At 42.4% G+C, this 26,657-nt stretch overlaps 1 protein-coding gene across 5 annotated transcripts in view; it reads left to right on the forward strand.

The window, feature by feature from the left end:
- PRDM16 (PR/SET domain 16) overlaps nt 1-26,657 on the forward strand; it is a 135,138-nt gene that overhangs the window by 30,272 nt on the left and 78,209 nt on the right. For 3 of the 5 annotated variants that reach the window (XM_089656638.1, XM_089656642.1, XM_089656639.1), the window contains exons 3-5: nt 14,052-14,250; nt 21,038-21,185; nt 21,290-21,388. In XM_089656638.1, coding sequence (XP_089512764.1) covers nt 14,052-14,250; nt 21,038-21,185; nt 21,290-21,388 — 446 coding nt within the window. The remainder of the gene's footprint in view (nt 1-14,051; nt 14,251-21,037; nt 21,186-21,289; nt 21,389-26,657) is intronic. The other 2 variants (XM_089656640.1, XM_089656641.1) reach the window with 1 other exon arrangement.

The following is a 26,657-nucleotide window of genomic DNA, read 5'->3' on the forward strand; positions in this document are numbered from 1 at the left end:
ATCAGTGGTTTAGCTGTTTCTTCTCCTTGCAAATCGGAGGAGAAAATGCAGCCATATCTGTGAGTATAAGCAGCACATATTACACACATTACACTTGTTAGGCACACAGTTAACCCCATGATTGCCCCTTGATGTCAACCCCTTTTACAGCCAGTGTAATTAGTATAGTGACAGTGTACAGTATTATATCTAATCACTGTCTTAGTGTCACTAGGGATGTCAGTGTCATTTAGACAGTTAGTGTGCTTCCCTTCGAGGGTCTGATAGCGGCAGATTGGCCGCCACACTATCACAGCTCCACTATAAGTTGCACATCACCGCCATTACCGGTATAGCGCAGGGGCGGACTGACAACTCATGGGGCCCCCGGGCAATAGGGGATCATTGGGCCCCTGTGTCCTTGCCCAAACTCAAAAAAGCCTATGAAAAAGGTACCAGGGGCATCTCATAGGGCCCCCTACTGACCCCGGGCCCTCGGGCAGTGCCTGAGTTTCCAAATGGTCAGTCCACCCCTGGTATAGCGTCATAGCTGTGCAAATTCCAGTACCATCGTCCGTAGATGCTATACCCTTCAGAAAAACGAATTGATATACACTTACTGAGATTTTTATTCTGCCAAAGACATATAACAGAATATATTTTAGCCTAAATTTATGAATTTTGTTTTTCTTTTTTTTTTATTGGATATGTTTATAACAGAAAGCAGAAATCTATTTTTTCTTTTTCAAACTTTTCAGATATTTTTCATTTATATAATAGAAAATAAAAAACCCCAATGGTGATCAAATACCACCAAAAGAAAGCTCTATGTTTGTGAAAAAAATGATATAAATTTAATTTGGGTACAGCGTTGCATGACGTAGCATTTACCAGCTAAAGTAGCACAGTGCTGAATAGCAAAAAAAAAAAATGCCCTAGCCATGAAGGAGGTAAAACCTTCCCGAGGTCAAGTGGTTGAATTATTCAAGACCAAAAAAGATTTTATGACCGGTACTGACAGAAACAGGCCTGATATGTCTGCTTAACACAAAAAAGTACAAATTGGTTTTGTTGGCTTTCACCTAATTGTAGAAGGGACAAAATAATCAAGCGTATTGGCGTATTGTTTTTCTTTTCGTTCTCTTCCCAACAAATAAATACATCTTTGCCCGGTTAAACTGTGAATTGCACATGAAAGCAAATGCAAAAAATGTTCAGCACATAGATAATTATCCCAAAAAAAAAAAAAAAATCTTTTATGCCAACCAAAGCCAAATGCACTAGACCCTTATCTCTGTTGGAATTTTGAGTAGGGTTCTTGAACTCCTCTGAGACTCCATTCTGGAAGATTAGCATGTAGATGCTATATAATTGCTTTCCCCTCGGTTCTTCTGAAAGCTATTAGGAGTCGATTTATTTTTGCAGTAACATTCCTCTATTGTCCCGCGTGTTACTGATGGAACTTTAGATAGAAGGTTGTGGCAACCACAGATTTGACAAACAAGGCTTTGCAGGCAAGACTTTTTTTTTTTTTTTCAAGATATTTAAGGACTAACCTGCTCCTTTTTAGTCTGAAGTTTCCATTGTGCTGGAAAAGAATCACTTTCTGAATGGGCTTTAGGTACCTTAAAATGAATTGTAATGGCATGAAACCCAGGAACGTAGAATTTGAGAAGTGTGTTTCAACTTCATCATTTTAATCTCCAAGCCTTTTAATCCGTCCTCAAGGAAGTGGGGGCAATTAGTTGATTCAGCTGGTGGAACCAACTTCTGATGGCTGGTTTTGACGTTTTGCTAAATTTTTATATATATATTGTGGGAACTCGCTTCATATGGTAGAGCTTTGTTAAACGCACACAGCAACTCGCTTTCTTTTTTAAGGCTTTTTAGCCCACTTTTATTTTAAAAAAATGTCCCGTCACATGAAGCTTCCCACACATTGGTATCCACCATCAAGCACATGCAAATGAAAATTCAGCCTCCTGGCTTGTACACAATTCTATGTCTGTCTCCTACAGACTCTTTCCAAAATTATGGCTCTCGCACACAGCTGGCCACTAGCACACAGCTAGTCTGGCTTCCACCTCTCCTTGGTGAAGACCTCTTGACTCCAAGGCAGATACCTCCTGTCTGCCAGGGTGGAGACCTCCTGACTCCTGTCTGCCGGGGTGGAGCCCTCCTGACTCCTGTCTGCTGGGGTGGAGCCCTCGTGACTCCTGTCTGCCGGGGTGGAGCCCTCGTGACTCCTGTCTGCCGGGGTGGAGCCCTCGTAACTCCTGTCTGCCGGGGTGGAGTCCTCCTGACTCCTGTCTGCCGGGGTGGAGCCCTCCTGACTCCTGTCTGCCGGGGTGGAGCCCTCCTGACTCCTGTCTGCCGGGGTGGAGCCCTCCTGACTCCTGTCTGCCGGGGTGGAGCCCAGAACCCTGGTCCTGACTCTACAAAAGAGCCATGCACACCTGTGCAATCAGTGTCCTGGCCATTCCCAAAACCTGGTCCCAGGATTGGAGATTTCATCCCTCCCAGATCTCTTTGAAATCTCCAGGCTCCAGATCCCAAAACGGACTTAATGAATAAATGAGGAAACCGAAAAAGCCAGTTTCCTCTGCAATACATCAACCCTCTGGAGCCCCTCAACCTGTCTGGGTGAGAATCCTGGGTGAAATAACTCTTCCACATCGTGACAGATCGCCACACTGTCACAATATGTATTGTATCTATGTAAATCCAATCCAGCTTGAGTCAAGCACTTATAGGTGGTTAATTATTTAAATAAATGCAATATAATTTTATCAAGGTACTTGTCATAAGAGAAATAGAAAGGCAACCATTGATGGCCTCTTTCCCTGCTTAGCTGCTTAACCTAAAAGCTTTGTGAGTTACTGACCCGAACCTAGAATAGAGATAAGTAATTCTGACTTTTCCCCAGGTTTTATTTTATTTACTGCATAATTGTTCTGGGCCAGGGGTTTGAAACCACTGAGGCAATTAAATGAATGCCAAGATGGCAGATGACAGGTGCACTTTAAGGGAAACCTTCACTTTCCCAGAAAATGCATATTTTCAAACACGACATTGGGGCCTTTTACGAAAAATATAGATTTTATGTATGTAGCAAGGGGTTGAGTTGTATTAAGGCTGGTTTTCAAGGCCAATTGTCACGATCAGGGGTCAGGCTCAAAGACCAGTTGCTATGGCAGTGGAAAGGCTTACCTGAAACCAGCAGGATAGGTACACAGACAGGTCACCATAGCGGAGGATTGAGATCACCCGAGGTGAGGAATCTAAGTACCAACCGGTGTTCACCGGAGCTCCTGATGGTAGAGCTTGATTCTGCATGTTAGCACCAGGTTGTGGTCCTCAGGATCACCCCCACCAGGAGGTGAGCAAGCGGAGGTCCAGTAGCGTATAAGCAGGTAAGGATCAAACGGAAGCGCGGTGAGTAAACAAGCCAAGGTCGGTAATGAGCAGTCGTAGGTTGGGATCAGGCAGAAGCGTAGTCAAGAACAAGCCAAGGTCGGTAATGAGCAGTCGCAGGTTGGGATCAGGCAGAAGAGTAGTCGAGAACAAGGCAAGGTCGGTAATGAGCAGTCGCTGGTTGGGATCAGGCAGAAGCGTAGTCAAGAACAAGCCAAGGTTGGTAATGAGCAGTCGCAGGTTGGGATCAGGCAGAAGCGTAGTCGAGAACAAGGCAAGGTCGGTAATGAGCAGTCGCAGGTTGGGATCAGGCAGAAGAGTAGTCGAGAACAAGGCAAGGTCGGTAATGAGCAGTCGCAGGTTGGGATCAGGCAGAAGCGTAGTCGAGAACAAGCCAAGGTCGGTAATGAGCAGTCGCAGGTTGGGATCAGGCAGAAGCGTAGTCGAGAACAAGGCAAGGTCGGTAATGAGCAGTCGCAGGTTGGGATCATGCCGAAGCATAGTCGAGAACAAGGCAAGGTCGGTAAGGAGCAGTTGCAGGTTGGGATCAGGCAGAAGCGTAGTCGAGAACAAGGCAAGGTCGGTAATGAGGAGTCGCAGGCTGGGATCTGGCAGAAGCGTAGTCGAGAACAAGGCAAGGTCGGTAATGAGCAGTCGCAGGTTGGGATCAGGCAGAAGAGTAGTCGAGAACAAGGCAAGGTCGGTAATGAGCAGTCGCAGGTTGGGATCAGGCAGAAGAGTAGTCGAGAACAAGGCAAGGTCGGTAAGGAGCAGTCGCAGGTTGGGATCAGGCAGAAGCATAGTCAAGAACAAGGCAAGGTCGGTAATGAGCAGTCGCAGGTTGGGATCAGGCAGAAGCGTAGTCGAGAACAAGCCAAGGTCGGTAAGGAGCAGTCGCAGGTTGGGATCAGGTAGAAGCATAATCGAGAACAAGGCAAGGTCGGTAAGGAGCAGTCACAGGTTGGGATCAGGCAGAAACGTAGTCAAGAACAAGCCAAGGTCGGTAATGAGCAGTCGCAGATTGGGATCAGGCAGAAGTGTAGTCAAGAACTAGCCAAGGGTCAATAACGAGTGATGGCAAAATATGGATAATAACAGGGATGATAAGGAGCGAGATACTGGCTGGAGAGCACAATAATTTGGCAAACAGGAAGTGCAGAGACATGGCTGATATCAGGAAGTTCATGGGAGGAGCAAGGGGTTCAAGGTTCATGACAAACAAGGTCAAGGTAGGATCGTCCAAATAACTGTCAAGGGAGCTGTCCAGCATTCCAGGTGGCTCAGCAAGAAGAAACATTGCCACTCACCGCAGAAGGCCCAGGTTTGGACCCAGACTCTGACACCAATAGTCATTCCTTTGCCACTGGCTGTAGTAGTATATGGGTGTCTTCCCTGATCCAAGCTGTGACTCCCATATACTATTAGCGCCAGGGCAGATACAGCATTTGTGCAGACTGGGCTCTCTGGGATTTACAGGAACACTTTTTACTAGACTTGCATTGAGCGGTTGCTGGAACCTTCCACTTCCACATCCTTCTTCCACTGTCATGTGCCCTTACCATGTCCTAGTTTATATTATCCAGGTGAGGTCAATCCTTACTTGCCTGACTGGCCCAGAGACACTTGCTATTTGGTAAATGGATTAACACTGTCTGGTCCCAGTTGTACTTCATGAACCATGAGATATTTTAGGGTTTTGCAAAGCCTACTTTTCATATGCATCTATCTCACTCTGTATTCAGTACACAAATATTTGCACCTGGGCAATAGTTACATTTGGGGGGGGGATGTTGTCCTTGCACAGGGATCCCTTGGTGGTGTCCTCCCCTGGCTTGGGCAGCATACATTTTAAAGTCATAAAAGTGATACAGCGCAAATAATACAAATAATAAAAATGTGAAAAATTATATATTAAAGTCCAACAAAATAAAGTCCCAAATTAAAGTCCATTTAATTTTGGACTTTAATTTGGGACTTTTTTTTTGGACTTTAATATATAATTTTTCACATTTTTATAATCTGTATTATTTGCGCTGTATCACTTTTATGAGTATATTTTGATGTTTAGTCAATTTCTGAACAGCAGCATTTATGTATTTTTTATTTATTCCTTTGGCACAAGTTTTCTATATATTTTGTATAAATTTTAAAGTGTTGATATCTTTAAAATATTGAACACAGACATTCCCTGCAAAACAAGCAACTGTTATTCACCTGTCCTACTGCCAGTATAGTCGAACTTCAGCAAGTTAAATTTAGAGGAGTTTTGGATACCTGCTGCCCTACTGAGCTCTGTGGTTCCATCCATTGTCCCCTGTGACCGGTGGGAATTTATAGAGCATAGTGGGGTATGCCAGGATCCGACACACCCAGAGCTGTCTAATGTAGAAGATACTTTGGCAACATTATCTCTTCAATGTAGAGGTGTCCGGCTGTTTTCGCCCTGGGCTTGCTTTAGGAAATTCTCTTTCAAAAAAAATTTCAAAGTGAGCCAGACATTTTTAAAAGCATCTAGCACACTTTATGTCACCATCTGTCAGGGCAAGGGGATGTGAAATGCCAGTATGTTTATGTAAATGAAGCTAAGCCCAGAGAGAGAGAATTGGCCTTCATGCTGGTTCTGAGGTAATGACCTCACTGTCAATGAAGGTGAATGCTTTTAATCCCACAACCCTAAATCAAGCATGTGGTTGGATCTCACCAGGCTTACAGAGACGGGCAAAAGAGAGCACAAAAAAGACATTTCACTGCGCCTAAGTTCACAGTGAACATCTGTAGATCAGAAATTGACAGGTTCTTCTTAAGATCTTCGTACTGTAGAAATCATTTTTATCCTTTACTTCTGTTTGATTACATTTTCAGTAAAAAAAATCTTCATATACCTAGATTTAAAACTGCAGTTATATGAAAACCGCTGTGCAACAACGTCATGAGAACCAACAGGCTAGGTCGATATGTAGACCTTTTTCGTTTTTGAAATGAAATATAATATTTTTAGACATAGAAAATCCCCATCTAAAACTCGCAAGATTTCATATTGTACAGGTCAACACAGGTGAGTTGACCACACAGTTGGGTAGCTGGGCTATCAAGGTTGATGTCCCTGTCCAGACCACAGATATGGTACCATAATTAATTTCAATAAAGGTGTTACCCAACTGCTGCCTACATAGAGTAGCACCAGACACCGGATAGCTGTATGCCAGTAGGAGCATAATATGGCCTTTCATTTAAATTTCCAGCCTCTACCACGAGGTTGGAAAATCCATTTGGTGGACTAGAGCGGCGGTCTCCAAACTTTCTACAAAAAGGGTCAGTTTATTATCCTGCAGACTTTGGGGGGGGGGGGTGTCTGTGGCCAGCAGGAATGGAAATTTTTATGGCATCAGCGAGAGTGAACATCACCACATTTGGAATTAAGTGAAAGAATAGTGCTCCATCGTTGGTATCATTTGGATGAGTAGTGCTCCATTGTTGGTGTCAATAGGAGAAATGGTGACCCATTGTTGATGGCAGTTGGTAGAATAGTGTCTCGTATCAGTGGGAGGAATAATGCCAAATAAAGGCAAGCAAAGGACCAATTCTGGCCCCCCGGGCCACAGTTTGGAGACCACGAGCTTGGCGCATCACTTCCACTGTCCTTAATTTGGAAGGACTGTCCATCTTTTGGAACCAACTCCTTCTGCTGTCCCTTTGTACCTAATGTATAGACCTCAAAAAAAAAAAAATTCTGTGTAACTGCTAAATGTATTATACTACACTAAGCTTTTCATACAGATTCTAAATGATTAGATTTGTTATCTTGGAAAGCCAGTACAAAGTAAAAGTAGTGGTGGCCACTTTATTAGATACACCTGTTCAATTGCTTGGTAACGCAAATTGCTAATCAGCCAATCACATGGCAGCAACTCAATGCATGTAGGCATTTAGACGTGGTGAAGATGACATGCTGAACTTTGAACATTATATGGTTGTTGGTGCTAGATGGACTGGTCTGCTGATCTACTGGGATTTTAATGCACAACCATCTCCAGGGTTTACAAAGAATGGTCCAAAAAAGAGAAAATATCCAGTGAGCAGCAGTTGTGCAGATTAAAATGCCTTGTTGATGTCAGAGGAGAATGGGCAGACTGGTTTGAGATGATGGATAGACAACAGTAACTGAAATATCCACTCATTACAACCAAGGTATGCAGACTACCAATCTTTGAATGCACAACAAATCAAACCTTAAAGCAGATAGGCTACAGCAGCAGAAGACCACACCAGGTGCCACTCCTGTCAGTAGAAGACCACTCCGGGTACCACTCCTGTCAGCTAAGAACAGGAAACGGAGCCTACAGTTCGCACAGGCTCACCAAAATTGGACAACAGAAGATTAGAAAAAAGTTGCCAAATCTGAAGAGTCTTGACTTCAGCCGAGACATTCAGATGGTAGGGTCAGAACTTGGTGTAAATGGCATGAAAGCATGGATCCATCCTGCCTCGTATCAACGGTTCATGGATGTGCAGCTGACAAATCTGCAACAACTGTGTGATACTATCATGTTAACATGAAACAAAAGATCTCTGAGGAATGTTTCCAACACCTTGTTGAATCTATACAACCAAGAATTACGGCAGTTCTGAAGGCAAAAGGTGGACCTGATACTAGCAAGGTGGACCTAATGAAGTGGAAGTGAACGTTGAGTATAGTAGTAGTATATATATATATATTTTGCAAGACAAAACTCAAACTACGTTGATGGACCCAAGGTACAGAACGTGTCTGCCTGGATGAGAAGCTGTTATGAATAGTTATTACAAGCACAATAGAGACTGTTGAAGGTTCCCAGCTTCTTAATTTAACTCGAGTGATCACCTAAGGGACGGAATTCCCATTATTGTGCTTTTTGCTGGACATCCTGTTGGGAAGTAATAACAAGGAGACAAAAGGAGCCGCTGATGTCTCTTTCCTTATAGGCATTCATAATTAAATTATTAAGTTTAGGGTGAAATTAACATGTAAAGACACTTCCATTAGAAGCCTCGTCCATCCGCAGTACAGCGAAGGGCTGACACGTCAGTATTCCAGTTGACCTTCTTCCACGGTTTACCAAAACTTTGAGGATCATTTGTTTTCCTTTCCCCCCTCCAGCTTGCGGGGTTTGTGTAAAGGATCAGCAAACAGAAACTACAAGCTGTTTTGTGTAAAAAAAAAAAATCCTTTAAATTACAGCCGAAATTAAATTTTAATTAAGTTTAATCAAATTAAATTGAAAAGAAATCCTTTACATTAACCACTTCCAGTCCGGACACTTTCACCCCCTTCCAGTCCGGACACTTTCACCCCCTTCCAGTCCGGACACTTTCACCCCCTTCCAGTCCGGACACTTTCACCCCCTTCCAGTCCAGACACTTTCACCCCCCTTCCAGTCCGGACACTTTCCCCCCTTCCAGTCCGGACACTTTCCCCCCCTTCCAGTCCGGACACTTTCACCCCCCTTCCAGTCCGGACACTTTCACCCCCTTCCAGTCCGGACACTTTCCCCCCCTTCCAATCCGGACACTTTCCCCCCCTTCCAGTCAGGACACTTTCCCCCCCTTCCAGTCCGGACACTTTCACCCCCTTCCAGTCCGGACACTTTCACCCCCTTCCAGTCCGGACACTTTCACCCCCCTTCCAGTCCGGAAACTTTCCCCCCTTCCAGTCCGGACACTTTCACCCCCTTCCAGTCCGGACACTTTCACCCCCTTCCAGTCCAGACACTTTCACCCCCCTTCCAGTCCGGACACTTTCCCCCCTTCCAGTCCGGACACTTTCACCCCCTTCCAGTCCGGACACTTTCACCCCCTTCCAGTCCGGACACTTTCACCCCCTTCCAGTCTGGACACTTTCACCCCCTTCCAGTCCGGACACTTTCACCCCCCTTCCAGTCCGGACACTTTCCCCCCTTCCAGTCCGGACACTTTCACCCCCCTTCCAGTCCGGACACTTTCACCCCCCTTCCAGTCCGGACACTTTCACCCCCTTCCAGTCCGGACACTTTCCCCCCTTCCAGTCCGGACACTTTCACCCCCTTCCAGTCCAGACACTTTCCCCCCCTTCCAGTCCGGATACTTTCACCCCCTTCCAGTCCGGACACTTTCCCCCCCTTCCAGTCCGGACACTTTCCCCCCTTCCAGTCCGGACACTTTCACCCCCTTCCAGTCCGGACACTTTCACCCCCTTCCCGTCCAGGCCAATTTTCAGCTTTCAGTGCTATCACACTTTGAATGACAATTGCGCAGTCATGCAACACTGTACCCATATGAATTTTTTAGCATTAGACCGATAAAGCTTTATTTTGGTGGTATTTATTCACCACTGTGAGTTTTATTTTTTTTGCTATATAAATGAAAATGTCCAAAAATTTTGAAAAAAAATGTTTTTCTTATAAACTTTTGCAAATAAATAATCTTTCTTCATAAATCTTGGCCAAAATTTATTCCGTTATCTTTTTAGTAAAAAAAAAAATAACCCAAATTAGTTTATAACCAAAAATTATAATTTTTAAAAAAATTTTTTTACATTTTTATTTTATTTTTTTTATTTGTTTTTTTTCTTTTCTACATACTGTCACCCTAGCAGTACAGTGTCACCATCGTGATGAAGTGTCACTTGTGGGGAGTACCCGGAGGAAACCCACGCAAGCACAAGGAGAACATGCAAACTCCAGGCAGGTGGTGCCGTGGTTGGGATTCGAACCAGTGACCCCAGTACTGCCGGGTGGAAATAATAAAAAAAAAAAATAATGAGACATCCATTACCATTTACCACCAATTGAAAGCCAAATTTGTCCTGAAAAAAACAAATGGATGTACAAAGTAGTTGGGATGATATGGACCAGGGGTGGACTGACCATTTAGCCGAGGGCCCGGGGTCAGTAGGGGGCCCCATGAGATGCCCCTGGTACCTTTCATAGGCTTTTTTGGGTGTGGTTTGAGTGTGGGCCCCATGATTTCCTATTGCCCGGGGGGCCCCAGGAGTTGTCAGTCCACCCCTGATATGTATGGTTTTACTAACACATGTCAAAGTTGCAAAATTGTGCTTAGGCATTAAGATTTAATTTACCCTTAGGCGTGAAGGGGTTAAAAAGTTTCAAAGAGACCCAACCCATGAAAGAAGAAGCAGTGTGTATTATTGGCATTTCCATTACCTGATGTGGTGGGTAGTATGTCCCCCTCTATGCACTTTAGCTCCTCCCTCTGGTCCCTAAGTCACTTCTGTGTTCCACAGTAACGTAGGGGCTGGCTGGAGGAACCACAGCAGCCAATGGGGGACACACTATCCAACACGCCCAGAAGAATCAGATTGCAGTGGCACCCACAATTCTGATTCTTCTGGGCGTGTTGGATAGTGCGTCCCCCATTGGCTGCTGTGGTTCTTCAAGAAAGGGAAGATTCAACACCCCACCCGCTGGAAAGATAAGTATAAAACTTCTTTTACAGGCTGGGATGCTTTAACCCCCCTGGCGGTGTTCCTGAGTGTAGCTCGGGGTAAAGTTTCAGCACCACAAGCGGTAACCCCCCCGAGCTACACTCGGGAATACACTGCAGCGTTGCTCCGGGATCTCTTCTCACTTACCTTGTCCTGCGCTCCCGCGATGTCCCTCCTGCAGTGTCCCTGGCAATGTCCTCTGGCCGATGCCGGCATCTGTCTTCTGGGTTCCATTCCCTGCGACGTCGGGACGTACGGGGGACGGAACTGGCGGGAAATTTGAAAATTGTAAAAGTGACATTCACTAAATACACTAAAATCACATAGTATAACATTCCTGTATCAAACCATTTCACATACATTGTGTCCCGAGTGCTTTGTCCGGCGCCCTGCCTGCATTTTTACTATCCTTTCTGCCTGGAAACTGAGAAACGTCCATGGCGTCCAAAAAGCGTCCCTTTAGGTCAGACACGGTTTTAGACCGGCTAGAGAACAGCGATAGTAAATCAGAGCCACTTGCAGAATTGAGTGATAATGATTCGTGGGGGAAATTCCTCATCAGACACTGAAAACGATTCTGCGACTTTGCTCAGCGATGTCCGAACTTGGCGCTATATTTCATATTTCAGTGTTTTTGGTTTAATTATATTATTGAATTACATTTATTATTATATTATTTTTTATGATTATTTATTAAATTATAATTTATGATTTCGTGTTTCAAATTTTATCATCCCCGGGATGTTTACTAGACTCTTGTTTGGACAGATTTCAGTGAGTTATTCCTAAGAATTACAGGCCTACAATAAAAAAATACATATTTCCATGCAGAAAAAGTACCGCTTTGAGCACAGAAATACTGACATAATCAGACCGCCAGGGAGGTTAATTAAATGTATTATTATTATATTATTATTTTTTATTAAATTATAATTTATGATTTCGTGTTTCAAATTTTAAGATACGTGGTATGTTTACTAGACTCTTGTTTGGACAGATTTCAGTGAGTTATTCCTAAGAATTACAGGCCTACAATAAAAAAAAATACATATTTCTATGCAAAAAAAGTACCGCTTTGAGCACAGAAATATGGACATAATCAGACCGCTAGGGAGGTTAAATTATAATTTATGATTTCGTGTTTCAAATTTTAACATACCCGGGATGTTTACTAGATTCTTGTTCGGACAGATTTCAGTGAGTTATTCCTAAGAATTACAGGCCTACAAAAAAAAAAATACATGTTTCTATGAAAAAAAATGTACCGCTTTGAGCACAGAAATATGGACATAATCAGACCATTAGCGAGGTTAATTACATTTATTAATATTATATTATTAGTTTTTATGATTATTTATTAAATTATAATTTATGATTTCGTGTTTCAAATTTTAACATACCCGGGATGTTTACTAGACTCTTGTTTGGACAGATTTCAGTGAGTTATTCCTAAAAATTACAGGCCTACAATAAAAAAAAATACATATTTCCATGCAAAAAAAGTTTCGCTTTGAGCACAGAAATATGGACATAATCAGACCGCTAGGGATGTTAATTAAATTTATTATTATTATATTATTATTTTTTATTAAATTATAATTATGATTTCGTGTTTCAAATTGCTACATACCCGGGATGTTTACTAGACTCTTGTTTGGACAGATTTCAGTGAGTTATTCCTAAGAATTACAGGCCTACAATAAAAAAAAAATACATATTTCCATGCAAAAAAATGTACCACTTTGAGCACAGAAATACTGACATAATCAGTTTGATTATGATTCGTGGGGGAAATTCGTCATCAGACACTGAAAACGATTCTGCGACTTTGCTCAGCGATGTGCGAACTTGGCGCTATATTTCACATTTCAGTGTTTTTGGTTTGATTATATTATTGAATTAAATTTATTATTATTATATTATTATTTTTTATGATTATTTATTAAATTATAATTTATGATTTAGTGTTTCAAATTTTAACATCCCCGGGATGTTTACTAGACTCTTGTTCGGACAGATTTCAGTGAGTTATTCCTAAGAATTACAGGCCTACAATAAAAAAAAAAATACATATTTCCATGCAAAAAAATGTACCGCTTTGAGCACAGAAATACTGACATAATCAGACCGCTGGGGAGGCTACAAACGGTTATTTAAATCTCCATTTTAATTGGTCGATTTGGCTACGCTGTCCCCATGACAGCCATACTCCGTCGTTGCGAGACTAAATTTATTAGCAATGTGTTATTTTGTTGTTTGCCATCCAGTATTATGTATTTAGCTGTGATGTCCTTATGGTTGTTTGCATAGGTTTAGCCTCTGGAGTGCTGAATTCTTAATTTATGGCATGCTTCATAGCCCGCTGCCCTGCGGCCACAGGAATGGAGAACAGTAGTTAAATAGATGGTAGCTGGGCAGGGACCGAGATGCTGAAATGCTGCTATCACAACTTTCTCTGTGCCAGCACCGAGTGGCACGCTTGCCAGTATCAATAAATCCACACCAAAAATCTTAATTACCCTCTACCTTGGGAGTTAATGAACCCAGCTACATGCCGAAAGTTTGCTCTAAGCTGTTTGCATAGGAATGAAAGTTTAATTGCAGAAAGATGTTTTAAGTGCAAAACAGTTAAATGCCTTAAGGAGCTCCTGTTCTCTCAATGGCGAAGCAGGAGGAGACCCGTCAGCCCCACAGCTCTTTACAAAAAAAAAAAACGTATATTTTTGGAGTATTTACAACTGGGACCCAATTGTTTAACTTGGCACCGCAGTCAGGATGCTGCTTCATAAACGTATTAACAGCTGCCCTTCTGTGAATTTGTTTGACCTTGGTGATAATCATTTATTGTATATATGATGCTATTAATGCTTTCTCCCTACGTGGTTTCTTATCTCCTGCTTTGATCGGCAATTGTTGTCTGAAGCCCTTTTGCTGAACAATGCAACCAAAGTCTTGTCTATGCTAGAGGTGCACGCCGGACTAAAGTTATAAAACTTTTATGGATCCCTTACACAAGCACCGAATATGAGTTGAATGTTAATTTAAAAAAAATAAAAAATAAAAAAATTCTAAAAAAAAAAACTGGAAGAGGGTGTGAGCTTCTCCAAAGGGTGAGGAGATGTTTCCAAGGTTCTTTGGTAAAATTTCTGGGTCTCTCGCTCCTTGGCTTATGTTCCCCCAATGTTTCTTTCATCTACAGAGGAACACACGTTTCGCTGTGAAGACTGTGACGAACTTTTCCAGTCCAAGCTAGATTTGAGGCGGCACCAGAAGTATGCCTGCAATACGGTGAACCACATCTACGAGTCTCTGAGCGAGGAGATCAAGCAAGAGGGTTTCGATAATGAACAAGTACATGAGTGCAAAGACTGTGAGCGCCTCTTTCCTAACAAATACAGGTAAGATCCTGTGAACTAAGCAAGCGATGGTCCGCGGTAGTTCTATGTACCATTCTATGCATCTAGCGAGTTAGGTGTCAAAGCATTTTGTAGGTTCTACTGTTGACCATCATCTTGTAGGCATTAAATTGGGCCTAATGCATTGGATACTAGTGTGCCATTATGGCTGACGGAGTAACTACTGTTTACTGACAAGTCAGATTTCTGAGCAATGCCCACTGTATAAAGATCCTGTTGCATTCTATGTATTATAATATTTATGGTGGGAAATTTGTCTTGGCTAGGTTATCTAACATAAAATTTTAAGATTCCATTATATCATCCAAACTTTCAGGACCACAAGGCAGTTCTATTACACTCCACCCAGAGAACACTGCACTTCCAATATGATCTGACAACTGGTAGGACCATGATATGAAACTGGGACTCTACATCCCTGGTGCCCAACCTGTGGTCCGAGGGCTGGATGCGGCCCTTTGCTATATGATGGGTGGCCCTCGGACCTCAGCAGTCTGTAGTAGGAACAATAATTAGGGTAATAGCATTGATCTCTTTTAGCCTCATGTAACATGTTCCCAGTTTTGTATTGTCTTCTGCAGCATATACCCAGCTAACAATGTATCCTGCCCAGGGGCGGACTGACCATTTGGAAACTCGGGCACTGCCCAAGGGCCCGGGGTCAGTAGGGGGCCCCATGAGATGCCCCTGGTACCTTTTTCATAGGCTTTTTTGAGTTTGGGCAAGGACACAGGGGCCCCATGATCCCCTATTGCCCGGGGGCCCCATGAGTTGTCAGTCCGCCCCTGATCCTGCTCACACTCTCTGACCCTCATTTCCTCTATTAGGTATGCAGTTTCTAAGAGTCCTCTCAAGCATTACATATATTGAACATTATGTGGGACCCTGTGGTGATGTCAGGGGCCATATTTGAGGCCTCCTTTAGCTCATAAGTTGACAACCACTGCTCTACACAGAAGGAGTATAGTATACCTCAATGTCCAAACCACTGGACATGAACATAATGCAGTCCTATTACACTGTATACAGATAGAAAATACTACACCTCCAACATGATCGACTCCCAAACATGATCATAATGTAGTTCTGTTTCACTCTAGACCAGCCATTCTCCATCAGGGTTCTATGGAACCCTAGGGTTCCTCCAGAGGTTGATGGGGGTTCCTTGAACTTTGACTGATTGACTTCTCATATGATAGTGCCTGGATAGTTTGGGTCGAGTGCCACTTGGCAGAGCCAACAGCATTACACCAATTATCATTGGGGGTGGAATTACTAAAAATGGTGAGTGCAAAATCTGATGAAGCTGTGCATTGTAGCCAATCAGCTTCTAGCTTCAGCATTTCCTAGCCACTGGACATGATCATAATGCAGTTCTATTACGCGTTAGATAGGTAGAGAACACTACATCTCCAACATGACCGACCCCTGGACATGATCATAACGCAGTTACCAGCCATTCTCCATCAGTGTTCTATGGAACCCTAGGGTTCCTCCAGAGTTTGCTAAGGGGTTGCTTGAGCTGCGGATGATTGACCTCTCATTTAACAGTGCCTGGGTAGTTTGAGACCAGTGCCACTTGGCTGACCCAGCAGCATGAGGCCAATTATTTTTTTTCAGCTGTCTGTAAAGGTGGCATTGTGACTATCATAATAAGGGGGGCATTCTTCCCAGTGACTACCAATACATGGGACATTCTTCCCATTGAACCTCAATTAATTAAATTTAGCAGGGGATCCCATGGTTTATCTAGGTTAAACAGATTGAGAAAGGCTGCACTAGACAGACAGACAACACTACACCTCCAACATAAACGACCCCTAGACATGATTATAATGCAGTTCTGTCACACTCTAGACCAGTGATTCTCAGCCAGGGTTCTATGGAACAATAGGTTTCCTCCAGAGGTTTCTGAGGGTTCCTTGAGCGGTGGCAAATTGATCTATAATTTTACGGTGCCTGGATAGTTTAGATCCAATGCCACTTGGCAGATCCGGCAGCATTACACCAATTATCTTTTTTATTTTCTGTAAGGGTGGCATTGTGACTATCACTGTAAGGGAGGTATTCTTCCTAGTGACTACCAATGCTTGGGGAATTCTTCTCTTTGACCCTCAAAGAATTAATTTTTACAGGGTTTTCCAAGACCTGAAAATTATTTCAAGGGTTCATCTTGGGTATAAAGATTTAAACAAGCTGCTCTAGACAGACAGACAACGCTACACCTCCAACATAACCGACCCGTAGACACCATCGTAATTCAGTGCTGTTACACTCTTCATACAGAACACTACACCTCCAGCATGACCCACCACTGCACATGATCATAATGCTATGCTATTACTCTCTAGACCAGCTGTTCTGAACCATTTCAATATGGAGGAACCCTTGAAATAACTTTTCGATCTCAGTAAAATTATTGTTTTTACAGTATGGTACATTAGAGTCATTGCCACTGGGAACAAGGCTCCTTTCCCTTGTAGTCATCAGGAAACGTGCCCTCCATACAGATAGCAAAAAGGTCATTGGTGTCAGCAGTTACTCATCTGAGAGAATGAATTATCCATTGCTCATGAAACTCCTAGCAACCTCTGGATGAACCCTAAGGTTCCACAGAACCCTAGTTGAGAAAGGCTGCTCTAGACGGACAGGTAAAACCACACTTCCAGTATGTCCTGATCACTGGACATGGTCTTTTCGCCTTTCTATTACACTCTATACACAGAACAAGTCCAGCATGGCTGAACAATAGTCATGATCATAACGCAGTTCTATTACAATCTTTAAATTGAACACTAGACCTTTAACATGACCAACTACTGGACATGATCATAGCGTCAGGGGTGGAATGACCATTTGGAAACTTGGGCACTGGCCGAGGGCCCGGGATCAGTAGGGGGCCCCATGAGATGTCCCTGGTACCTTTTTCATAGGCTTTTTTGAGTTTGGGCAAGGACACAGGGGCCCCATGATCCCCTATTGCCCGGGGGCCCCATGAGTTGTCAGTCCGGCCCTGAATAGCGTAGTCCTGTTACGCTCATGACATGCAGAGAACATTGCACTCCCAACATGACCAGTCACTGGGCTTAATTAAAATTCAATTATATTACATTGCACACCTACAAGTATAAAGTCCCAGACATGTTATTCCACCTGTAATCCATCACCACCTGAGATCAATCCATCACCACTCTACATCCATTACTAGCAATGACCCGACCCCTAGACTTGTGGTCTTGGTCTTAAAAAGCATTCCATTACACTTTATAAAGACATAGACCTTTACAACTCCAACATAATCTGAACACTTGACATTATCGTAATATATGTCTATTACAGTCACAGATCACTACACCTCCATCGTGACCTAACCAATGGGCATAATCAGGGGCAGACTGACCATTCGAGCACTCGGGCACTGCCCGAAGGGCTCAGGGTTAGTAGGGGGCCCTATGAAATGCCCCTTTTACCTTTTTATAGGCTTTTTTGGGTGTGCTTTGAGTGTGGGCAAGGACACAGGGGCCCCATGATCCCTATTGCCCGCGGGCCCCATGAGTTGTCAGTCCGCCCCTGGGCATAATCAAAACACAATTCTAACACATCTTACGCAGACCTAATCTGACCTAACTGTAAACTGTAATTGCTTTGCAAATTAATAGCCATTAACAAAATTCTAGTATTTTGGAAATTAGGGCCAATAGTCCTCTATACTCATATAGTTTTTCAGGTCATTAATTTATTTTGCAGCGATTCCTGGACCTTTTTTTTTTTTTTTTTTTTTTTTCTTACTTACTCTCCATAACTTATTTCACCTTTTTTATGCAGTACTTTTCTACATTTTGGAACTATAATATTCAAAAAAACCCTTTTTTTTACAAAATAATTAATTCTAAGCAAAATAACAAATTACCCATTAATTTTGCCGTATTGTTGTCCACAAGACGTCATAAACAGTTTAATTGATATAATCTTATATTGTTTTCTTAGCTATGTACATAAAGAGGGATAATTTAGAGCACTTGGACTAGGCAGAGCTTTTATGTCATGTTTGCCTTTTTCAATTGTCTCCGCTGTCACAAATCCACTTGACCCTTCCTACCAACATTCTAGGTCAGATTATAGACTTTTCTTTCCTTCGGGATAATATTGGGTTCCTGTCTGTTACAGGGAAATAAAGGGCCAGTAAAAGAAAATGGGTTTTACTTGGAAAGAGAACTTTTTTGTGTTTATTGGACTGCAACCAGTATTGAGCTATTGACTTATTTGTTGTCCTGTGCAGCCACTGCTCATTATTTACGTTCTTCGATGCTTAAATGCTATAATGCAGATGAAGATTTCAATAAGGCAAGGAGCATAGCCGTCTTTTGGAATGTGTCGCTGTCTGTTAGTACACTTTACGGGAATTCATTCCAGTTAAGACCCTGTTACGCCACCTGCTAGAGCTTTGTCTATGCCCCCGTTCTATGGTAGGCCAACCCTTTCCATGAATGATCCCAACACCCATGTACACCCTCTTGCCTCCTCTTTTCAAAGTGCCAGCAGGTCAGCGTTCCTCTTCTTTGGGAGCTCAGAGGGTATCTGTGTTTTTCTATTACAAAGAGTCTTTCATATTACTGAGATCAAAGCAAAAAGAAAATACAAATATTTTAGGGATTCCACTATCCTGGCTGTTACTATGGTGTAATGATAATCCTTTATATCAGAAGCTCTGCTACCCTTCTGGGAACCAGCTACCCTCTTCCCTGGCACCGGTGCTAGATCAAAGTTTTACAGATTTACTAACAAGCTTGATGACATTTATGATCTTCCACATTTTAGAATATTTATTTAAGGTTGCCTTATGATTAAGCGCATCTGAAGCCAAGATCACAACGTTTATACATTGCACCTTAGTAGTCCTTGGATGTGGTGGCTCTATTACTTTTCCTATTTTCCTGGCTTTTTTCCTTTTATTTTAACCTGGTGATCCTTCCAGTTGGCTTTAGGGCAGGGAGGGTGCTAGGACTGCAAAACACATTACTCATCTCCATAACATAGGGGGTAGGGGTTCAGTAGTTGATAGTGGTGAAGGAGGAAGGGGTAATAAAAACACTAGTTACTATTTTCTTCTTGTTTATTCAGTTATGAATATACAAATTAATCAAAAGGTATTCAAGCTAAAAACAAAAAGTTTGACATTTCAGAGCAGCATTATCAGCTCACTACAGGAAGTTGAAGGGTCACTGGATTTTGGTCAGCATCAATGGGTCTTTTTTTGAACTCATCAAACAGCAATAGCAAAACACTTTCAACAATTTAGTTAACAGGCCAAAAGCAACAAAAAAAGAGACATTTAATGTTAGGATTTACCTACACTTCAAATCAGTGGTCTCCAAATTGCGGCCTGGGGACAAGCTGCAGCCCTGTGCTTGCCTTTATCCGACCCTTGGGGCACTGTTCCTCCAACTGATACAAGGCACTCTCCTTCCACCGATACCAACAATGAGGCACCAATCCTTCTACTGACACCAACAGTGGGGCATAATACCTCCCACTGACTCCAATAATGGAGCACTATCCTTACCACTGACACCAACAACGTGGCACTATTCCTCCTACTGACGCCAACAACTAGGCACTATTCCTCCCATTGCCACCAATGATGGGGTACTATTTCTCCACCGACACTAACAATGAGGCACTATTCCTCCCACTGACACCAATGATGGGGAACTATTCCTCCACCTACACTAACAATGAGGCACTATTCCTCCCACTGACACCAATGATGGGGCACTATTCCTCCACCTACACTAACAATGAGGCACTATTCCTCCCATTGACACCAATGATGGGTCACTATTCTGTCCACTGACACCAACAATGGGCTACTAGTCCTCTCACTGACACCAACAATGAAGCACTATTCCTCCCACTGACACCAATGATGGGGCACTATTCCTCCCACTGACACCAATGATGGGGCACTATTTCTCCACCAACACTAACAATGAGGCACTATTCATCCCACAGACACCAATGATGGGGCACTATTCCTCCCACTGATACCAATGATGGGGCACTATTCATCCCACAGACACCAATGATGGGGCACTATTCCTCCCACTGACACCAATGATGGGGCACTATTCCTCCCACTGACACCAATGATGGGGCACTATTCCTCCCACTGACACCAATGATGGGGCACTATTCCTCCACCGACACTAACAATGAGGGACTATTCCTCCCACTGACACCAATGATGGGTCACTATTCTGTCCACTGACACCAACAATGGGGTAGTAGTCCTCTCACTGACACCAACAATGAAGCACTATTCCCGCTATGTAATTTTTATACTCCCGCTGACCACCAGACCTGAGACATTGTTTACCCCAATGATGTTGGGCATTTTCTATTCTTACTGGCCACAGTTCGGCCCCTCTAAGGTCTGAAGGACAGTGAGCTGGCCCTTTGTTTAGAAAGTTTGGAAACCCCTACTTTAAGTTAATAGGCTGTTATGATATCACACATTTTTGGATGAAATGTGCCAAAGCTTTTCGGTTGATGACCAACTGTCTGCCTAACCTCCAATATAACTTCCAAAACCAGGTTTGAACTTCATCAAAAATGATGTGTCAGTAAGGGCAGGGAGCAAATGCTTGATGTTTCCACTTAAGAAGATGTTCTCAGTTTGCTTCTTTCCCCAGTCAATATGAGCATGTGGCTAACCACTAATACCATTTGTCAGCTTTCTTACTTGTGGCAAACCATGTCCGTCTTTCAGCTTGGAACAGCATATGATAATTCATACAGAAGAGCGGGAGTACAAATGTGACCAGTGCCCTAAGGCCTTCAACTGGAAATCCAACCTGATCCGCCATCAGATGTCACATGACAGCGGCAAGCGGTTTGAGTGTGAGAACTGCGTAAAGGTACCGGTTGGTTGCTTTTGTTTTTTTGTCACTGTCATGTCACTCAACGTGTGAGCTGAGGCTGACGCTTGGAATGATCTATGTCTCACGTATGTCCTTTGCAGAACGATTCCTGGTTCCCAAGCGATCTTCCTTCCAGATTACCCATATATTTGAACTGCAACAACAACACTGAAGCGGAACCTCACACACCTAAAGTAGACGTCAGTGTCACAGCATAGTTACATTTGTTGCACGACCACACACAGTCACAAGCGCAAAGTTTCTGGCGGCTTGTTCTCCCCGTCAGCCAGCAGATCTGAAGTGTTATTTTGCCTTAGCAAAACCTCTCCTGGGAACCAGTAGAAAGGCGGGAGAGCTATGCAGGGCATTACACGCAAAAGTGTCTGAAAGGGTAACTGTCTGTGTTGTCCCACAGTAACCAGTTTCTTTCTTTAGCTTTTTAAATTCACATTGGAAAATAAGTGTTAGCACCTGAGTTGAGTTAAGACTGTTACTAGATCTTACAATCTTTTCTGTTCTCGATAATGTAGCTAATCGATCATAAATCTTGAAATGTCAGTCTAGCACAAAGGCTGCTCCAAGATCTCAGGTGCTCACCACTCACTGGGGTACCTTAATAAGATTTTTTGTTTGTTTGTTAGGAAGTTCACATACTTCATTTTCCAAATCTCCCTTCTTCAGGGCTAATAGTTGCAAAGGTAGGCTTTAGGTAACACAATTGTTCTTTTATGTATCCATTTTTTTCCTGTTGTAGTTTGAAGAACCATCTGGTTCATGGCTTGTTCTGTAGTTTACTTCCAAACAATGTCATTAAAACCAGGGGTAAAAATATAAGGATTTCTTTCTTGGTTTAGAGATAGACTAAGCACATAGGACCTTCCATCATAGTTTGAAGAACAATCATGCGTGAAGCATTGGAGCTTCCTTAATCTTTGCTAGTTTGATGGCCCATTGAGTATCATGACTTGTTCTGTAGTCTACTTCAGAACAATGTCATTAAAACCAGGGGTAAAAATACAAGGATTTCTTTCTTGGTTTAGAGATAGACTAAGCATATAGAACCTCCCTTCATAGTTTGAAGAACCATCATGTGTGATGCATTGGATCTTCCTTGATCTTTGCTAGTTTGATGTCCCATTGTGTTTCATGACTTGGTCTGTAGTCTACTTCAGAACAATGTCATTAAAACCAGGGGTAAAAATATAAGGATTTCTTTCTTGGTTTAGAGATAGACTATATATAGGACCTCCTGGCATAGTTTGAAGAACCATCATGCGTGAAGCATTGGATCTTCCTTGATCTTTGCTAGATTGATGTCCCATTGTGTTTCATGACTTGTTCTGTAGTCTACTTCAGAACAATGTCATTAAAACCAGGGGTAAAAATATAAGGATTTCTTTCTTGGTTTAGAGATAGACTATATATAGGACCTCCTGGCATAGTTTGAAGAACCATCATGTGTGAAGCATTGGATCTTCCTTGATCTTTGCTAGATTGATGTCCCATTGTGTTTCATGACTTGTTCTGTAGTCTACTTCAGAACAATGTCATTAAAACCAGGGGTAAAAATATAAGGATTTCTTTCTTGGTTTAGAGATAGACTAAGCATATAGAACCTCCCCTCATAGTTTGAAGAACCATCATATGTGACTCATTGGAGCTTTCTTATTCTTTGCCAGTTAGATTGCCCAAATGTGGTTCATTGCTTGCTCTGTATTCTACTTCAGAACAATGTCATTAAAACCAGGGGTAAAAATATAAGGATTTTTTTCTTGGTTTATAGATAGACTAAGCATATAGAACCTCCGATCATAGTTTGAAGAACCATCATGTGTGAAGCATTGGAGCTTCCTTGATCTTTGCTAGTTTGATGGTCCATAGTGTTTCATGACTTGATCTGTAGTCTACTTCAGAACAATGTCATTAAAACCAGGGGTATTAATATAAGGAACTCTTTCTTGGTTTAGAGATAAACTAAGGATATAGAAACTCCCTTCGTAGTTTGAAGAACCATCGTGTGTGACACATTGGAGCTTCCTTATTCTTTGCCAGTTACATTTCCCAATTGTGGTTCATGGCTTGCTCTGTATTCTACTTCAGAATAATGTCATTAAAACCAGGGGTATTAGTATAAGGATTTCTTTCTTGGTTTAGAAATAGACTAAGGATATAGAACCTCCCTTCATAGTTTGAAGAACCATCATGTGTGAAGCATTGGAGCTTCCTTAAGCTTTGTTAGTTAGATCGCCCATTGTGGTTCATGGCTTGTTCTGAAATCTACCTCCGAACAATGTCATTAAAACCAGGGGTATAAATATAAGGATTTCTTTCTTGGTTTAGAGGTAGACTAAAAATATAGGACCTCTCCAAAATGTGTAAAAGATAAAATATTGTTTAGCCGCAACAAAAGAATATTATCTTTCATATGGCGCAAAGAATATGGCACAATATGATGAGTGGAGTGCTGTGTTAGCCATTTATGAAAGAAGAAAATTTGGCATTAAGGGATAATAGACGTATGCGCTTCTTTTCGTTTCGTTACTATTTGTTTTTCAGATGAAAATTTAAGTTTCAGAGATTCGAATGTATATGAATAGACATAGTAATGAATATCAAGGAATTGAAAAAAAAAAGTTATGATGAAATTAACAAATGCATTAGTTTCATTCGGATGACGTCCCATGATGAAATAGTAGTTCAGTCCCATGGGGAAATGAATTCAATTTTCGAATTTGTTCGATAATTTGAATTAGGATAACAAATATTTTTTAAAGTTGCAAACTTTCAAAACACTTAGGGGGGGATTTACTAAAACTGGAGCACTCAGAATTTTGTACAGCTGTGCATGGTAGCCAGTCGGCTTCTAACTTCAGCTTGTTCAATAGGCAATAGAAACCTAGAAAGGCAATAAAACCTGAAAGCTGATTGGTTCCTATGCAGAGCTGCACCAGATCTTGCACTCTCCAGTTTTAGTAAATAACCCCCATATTGTGTATGTCAAGAGAAAGCTTTTTTTAATCTTTTTCTGTCTGGTGGGAATATTCCCCTTTATTTCCTATTTCAGAGGCACAACAGTAAGTGAGAAAAGGTTTCTCCAAATTGGGGGGATAACCATTCATAGACAATTGCCACTGGAATAGGTTTCCATATTGCAGGAGTTCCACTCAAACCCTATTCCCTTGACAACTTGAACATTTGAATTTCACATCGTTCTTCGTACTGGAGACAGTGGTCTCCAGGGTGAATCCATATGAATCTCTCCAGTTGGTACAGCTATACCTTAGCTCAGTTACCCTTCAAAAACTATAACCAAACCTTCAAGGGTATGAAAACTTTTTTATTTAGAAACAACTTCTAATAAAGAAACCCAAAGCATTTAAAACATTTTTAACTTTAAAAACAAGAGGTAGCCAAATATGAAAAACAACCAAATTCCAAAAGTATGTATTATTATTGAGAGAAAGGACCGTATTCAGAACTATGTCCTTGTCTTGAAGCAAAGTCCCTAGGTGGTCATAGAAGCCAAAAAGTCACTCACCTCCCAAGGGTAGTATTGTGGAGTAGAAGAGAGTCTTTGGTTGCTGGGGGCAACAAAAACACGCTTTCCTTCAGACATTTTGTAAAAGAAAAAAAAAAAAAAGAAGTCTTGCATGGCTCTCCCCATAGTTAGAAGGAGGATTTCAACCACCAAAAGAAATATGATTCCCGGCTTCCAGAAACTTTAAGCGTTTGAACTTTAGGTGTGTGTGTTATATACTTTATGATATTCTGATCTGACAAACAAAAAGTCACTAACTGTCTAAAGGTTTCCATTTCCTCAGTGTTAAAAGTCATTTGTAAAACCTCCTGTTCTATTAAATATTTTTTTGGCAGCCGTTTGATGTTACGTCAAAATGGGTTAAAATGCCACTTTACTGTGGTGGATTGGGTTGCCTAGTAAACCACTGTAAAGTTTCTTCTACTGGCCAAGATAAACCGGGGTAACAATTTTTTTATTTAACTTGGTGCAAAGATACATTATTACTTGGGCGTCAATGCTCATGCAAAGCCAATGTACTTACTTGTGGCTTGTTAAAGATGGGATAAGAAGTAGTTATGTTTGCTAAAAGGAGATGTGACATATTAGAAGTTGTCAGGAATTGTAATTACATTAAATGAGTTTTCCAGGACAAATGGAAGATTGGCCAATTTTGTAGTAAAGCAGAGGGAACCCTCCATACTCCTCCTATGTTGTCTGTCCGTGGTTTAGGATTTTGTTTGTAAGCTCCCTGGGACTGAAAAACTGGTACCCAATCACAGTCATTTTCTGATGTGCTGTATGAGAACAATTTCTTTCTCCAGAGCTATGTAGGGAGAACAGGAACAAGGATAAAAGAGGACTGCTGATCATAACAACCAGTTACATACCTTCCTTTCATGCTCTCCTCTGTACCTGGAAAATATAAAGAATTATGGTCACTTTGGGCAGCATGTAAGCAACAAGGGAACATGAAAGGAGTCCCCCCCTGTCATGTACCTACACTCACCGGCAACTTTATTAGGTACACATTGCTAGTGCCAAGAAAATATCCCCTACCCCATTACACCACCACCACCAGCCTGAACCATTGATACAAGGCAGGATGGATCCACCACACCATGACACCACCACCACCAGCCTGAACCATTGATACAAGGCAGGATGGATCCACCACACCATGACACCACCAACACCAGCCTGAACCGTTGATACAAGGCAGGACGGATCCACCACACCATGACACCACCACCACCAGCCTGAACCGCTGATACAAGGCAGGATGGATCCACTTCACCATGACACCACCGCCACCAGCCTGAACCATGGATACAAGGCAGGATGGATCCACCACACCATGACACCACCACCACCAGCCTGAACCGTTGATACAAGGCAGGATGGATCCACCACACCATGACACCACCACCACTAGCCTGAACCGTTGTTACAAGGCAGGATGGATCCACCACACCATGACACCACTACCACCATCCTGAACCGATGATACAAGGCAGGATGGATCCACCACACCATGTCACCACCAGCCTGAACCATTGATACAAGGCAGGATGGATCCACCGCGCCATGACACCACCACCACCAGCCTGAACCGTTGATACAAGGCAGGATGGATCCACCATGCCATGACACCACCACCACCAGCCTGAACCGTTGATACAAGGCATGATGGATCCATGTTTTCATGTTGTTTACGCCAAATTCTTGCCCTACCATCTGAATGTCACAACAACCAGTCTGCCCATTCTCCTCTGACATCAACAAGGCATTTTCATCCACACAACTGCCACTCACTGGATATTTTCTCTTTTTCTGACCATTCTCTGTAAACCCTAGAGATGGTTGTGTGTGAAAATCCCAATAGATCAGCAGTTTTTGAAATACTCAGGCCAGCCCACCTGGCACCAACAACCATGCCATGATCAAAGTCA

This window comes from Staurois parvus, unplaced genomic scaffold (genome assembly GCF_062004578.1).
Source record: "Staurois parvus isolate SC_StPar_1 unplaced genomic scaffold, SC_StPar_1.0 ptg000924l, whole genome shotgun sequence".
Lineage (NCBI taxonomy): Eukaryota > Metazoa > Chordata > Amphibia > Anura > Ranidae > Staurois > Staurois parvus.